The 2,739-nt window shown below is 42.6% G+C and overlaps 1 protein-coding gene across 1 annotated transcript; it reads left to right on the top strand.

The window, feature by feature from the left end:
- The first annotated feature begins 852 nt into the window (after positions 1–852).
- On the top strand, positions 853–2,277 carry LOC144477578 (uncharacterized). The gene has a single exon (XM_078195303.1). The coding sequence runs from the start codon at positions 853–855 to the stop codon at positions 2,275–2,277; it is 1,425 nt and encodes a 474-aa protein (XP_078051429.1).
- The last annotated feature ends 462 nt before the right edge of the window (positions 2,278–2,739 follow it).

Below are 2,739 nucleotides of genomic sequence, written 5' to 3'. Positions count from 1 at the left end.
GAATTCTCGCGTCCGCGCCGCAGTCAATCATTTAATTTCATCTCATCTCATCGATTAATACCAAACCCTTCGTGAACATATTTGCGTCGTGTCGCGGAAACACCGCGCTATATTGTAAATCGACCTCGCCGTCGTTTCCGAGCAGAAGTTTGTAAACACCGTGCTCCCGCGGACGACCCGTATTTGGCGAGAAATCGACATTCCTCGCTCTTACTAAATTTAAGACTTGTAATAAAAACAAGTTTCGATTAATTAAGATTTGTTAATCAGCCCTCAGGCAGATCCTTACGTCCAGCGACACGAACTCCACGTAAATAGCCGACGCGAACAGTAACCGGGTGTGTCGGTCAATAGAAAATCCACGTGCGTTCCCCGTGTGCAAATTGGACCCGGTTACAGGCCCAGACAGATCCCAACTATGTAGAAAGTGTGGGGAAGACCACAACACTTATAACTGCAAAAGATCAGAACTAAAATGTTCCATATGTCAGGCAAAAGGACATAAGGAGGGTAGTCAGCAATGCCCTATATGTATACAGAAAAGCTATACTCGACTCGAGGAAAAAAAGGGGGAGCTCACAAGCGATTTCACAGTCTAAACAAAACAAACCCTCTGACAAAGGGGGGAAAAAGTATTGACCAAAGATACTGATACTATCGGCGTATCAATAGTATAATATCTCTGACGTATATATTAACATAGTATCTGATTTTTGACTACCTATTCAACGACTAATTTAGATACTTATTTATTTTATTTATTTATTTATTTGTCTCTACACATTTATTGCGTATTTATACATATTTATTTATTTATATTTATTAGTATTTTTTTCTCAAATACCTGAATTCATGACCGAACTTCTTAAAGATCTAAACATTCTACAGATTAACCTACACAGGTGTAGGTTAGCACAAGATCTTATGACCCAATATGCTATTGAAAAAGGTGTAAATATAGTAATAATATCTGAACCATACCGCATACAAGACACCTGGTACGGTGATCTAAATCAGGACGCGGCAATCTGGGTCATCCCGACGATAACCGGAAGGGGCAGTAAAGTTCAAACCATCACCAGAAGTAAGGGATTTGTAGCCATTGCTATAGAAGAGGTAAAAGTCTTCAGCTGCTATATCTCGCCAAATATTCCCATGAGTGAATTCCGGACCATCCTGAATGATCTGGAGAAGGAGGTGATCAAGGCTGGGCCAAATCTCTCGATTATAGCGGGCGACTTAAACGCTAAGGCATTAACATGGGGTTCAAAACATACCGATAAGAGTGGATATGAAATATTGGAGATGACGGCAAGAAACAACATCAAACCGGTACGAAGGCAAGGAGAATTTGCCTTCGAAAGGAGTGGACATAAATCCCTTATAGATGTCATACTTTGTGGCAAAGACTGTTTCGCTGAGCTAGAGATTAGTGAAATTTTAGATGATTACACTGCATCTGACCACCGCTATCTCAGGCATGTTTCTAAATTCAAGGACAAGAACAAGCAAGACATGCAGGGAACAGTACAACTAACAAAGACAAAGGTAGACATTAACGGCTTCTGTGACAAATATCATGAAATGCTATGGACAATGGACTTAAGTAACGTTGAATCCCCTGAGGACATTGACAATTACATTTTAAAAACGACTCAGCTGGTGAAAGAGACGAGCAAGAAGGTCCACCCAAAATACAATCACAAGGGAGCGACATGGTGGTGGAATGAAGATACGGCAAAGGGGAGAAAGGAAGTCATTCGTGCTAGAAGACGTTTCCAGAGGGCCAGGGCTAAACGGGAAACTATTGACAAAATTGACGAAGTTAAAAGTGATTATAATGGAAAAAAGAAAAGCCTCAAGATTTTGATTAGCAAAGCCAAAAGCGATACCTGGTCAAAATTCATTGAGACTATTGACTGGGACCCATGGGGGAAACCCTGTAAATGGGTAGTAAATAAGGTTAAAGGAAGGGCACCAATGATACCACCCAGTGGAAAACAGGTCGAAGAGGCTATGGACAAGCTGTTTGTCACAAAACCGCAAGACGAACACGAGACTGAGGAAGCATACGTTCCTACCGGTGGAGTGGATGGTATGGACGAGGATCTGAGCCAAGAAGAAGTACTAAAAGCAGCCAAAATGGTTAAACGAAAGGCCCTCGGACTGGATCAAATCCCCTCCGAGGTAGTCTGGTTACTTGGTAAGGAAGCGCTGGGGTCTCTAACACAAGTTTTAAAGAACTGTTACAGGCAAGGTTATTTCCCTAGGTCATGAAGAAACGGAAGGCTCATGCTTATTCCTAAAAAGCAAGGCGACGCCAGCGCAGAGTGGAGGCCTTTATGCATTTTATCCAATTGGGCAAAGGTGATGGAATATTGTTTGATGGAACGCCTGAACAGATATATCAGGTATAGTGAAAATCAGTACGGCTTCAGAAAGGGCAGGTCAACCATCCACGCCATGGACAGGATCGTCAAGCTGTGGGACGAGGCCAGGAAGAGAAGGCACAAATGCGCAATGGTGACGCTCGATGTTAAGAATGCCTTTAACACCATCAAATGGAACCTTATACTAGAGGCACTTAAGGAAAATAACGTACCTACGAGGCTTTACTACATTATCGAAGCTACCTTAGCAAAAGGTATGTTACGCATAATTACCATGGACAGGAGACTAGTATACAGGTCTTCGCTGGGGTTCCACAGGGGTCGGTCCTAGGGCCGCTACTGTGGAACA

Source organism: Augochlora pura, unplaced genomic scaffold (genome assembly GCF_028453695.1).
Source record: "Augochlora pura isolate Apur16 unplaced genomic scaffold, APUR_v2.2.1 APUR_unplaced_205, whole genome shotgun sequence".
Classification (NCBI taxonomy): Eukaryota; Metazoa; Arthropoda; class Insecta; order Hymenoptera; family Halictidae; genus Augochlora; species Augochlora pura.
Note: the sequence above shows the minus strand (reverse complement) of the source record. Positions and strands in the feature narration are given on the sequence as shown.

Bases quoted from the DNA above. Each gene is read 5' to 3' on its own strand.
- LOC144477578 (XM_078195303.1), top strand. From the start codon at position 853: ATGACCGAACTTCTTAAAGATCTAAACATTCTACAGATTAACCTACAC.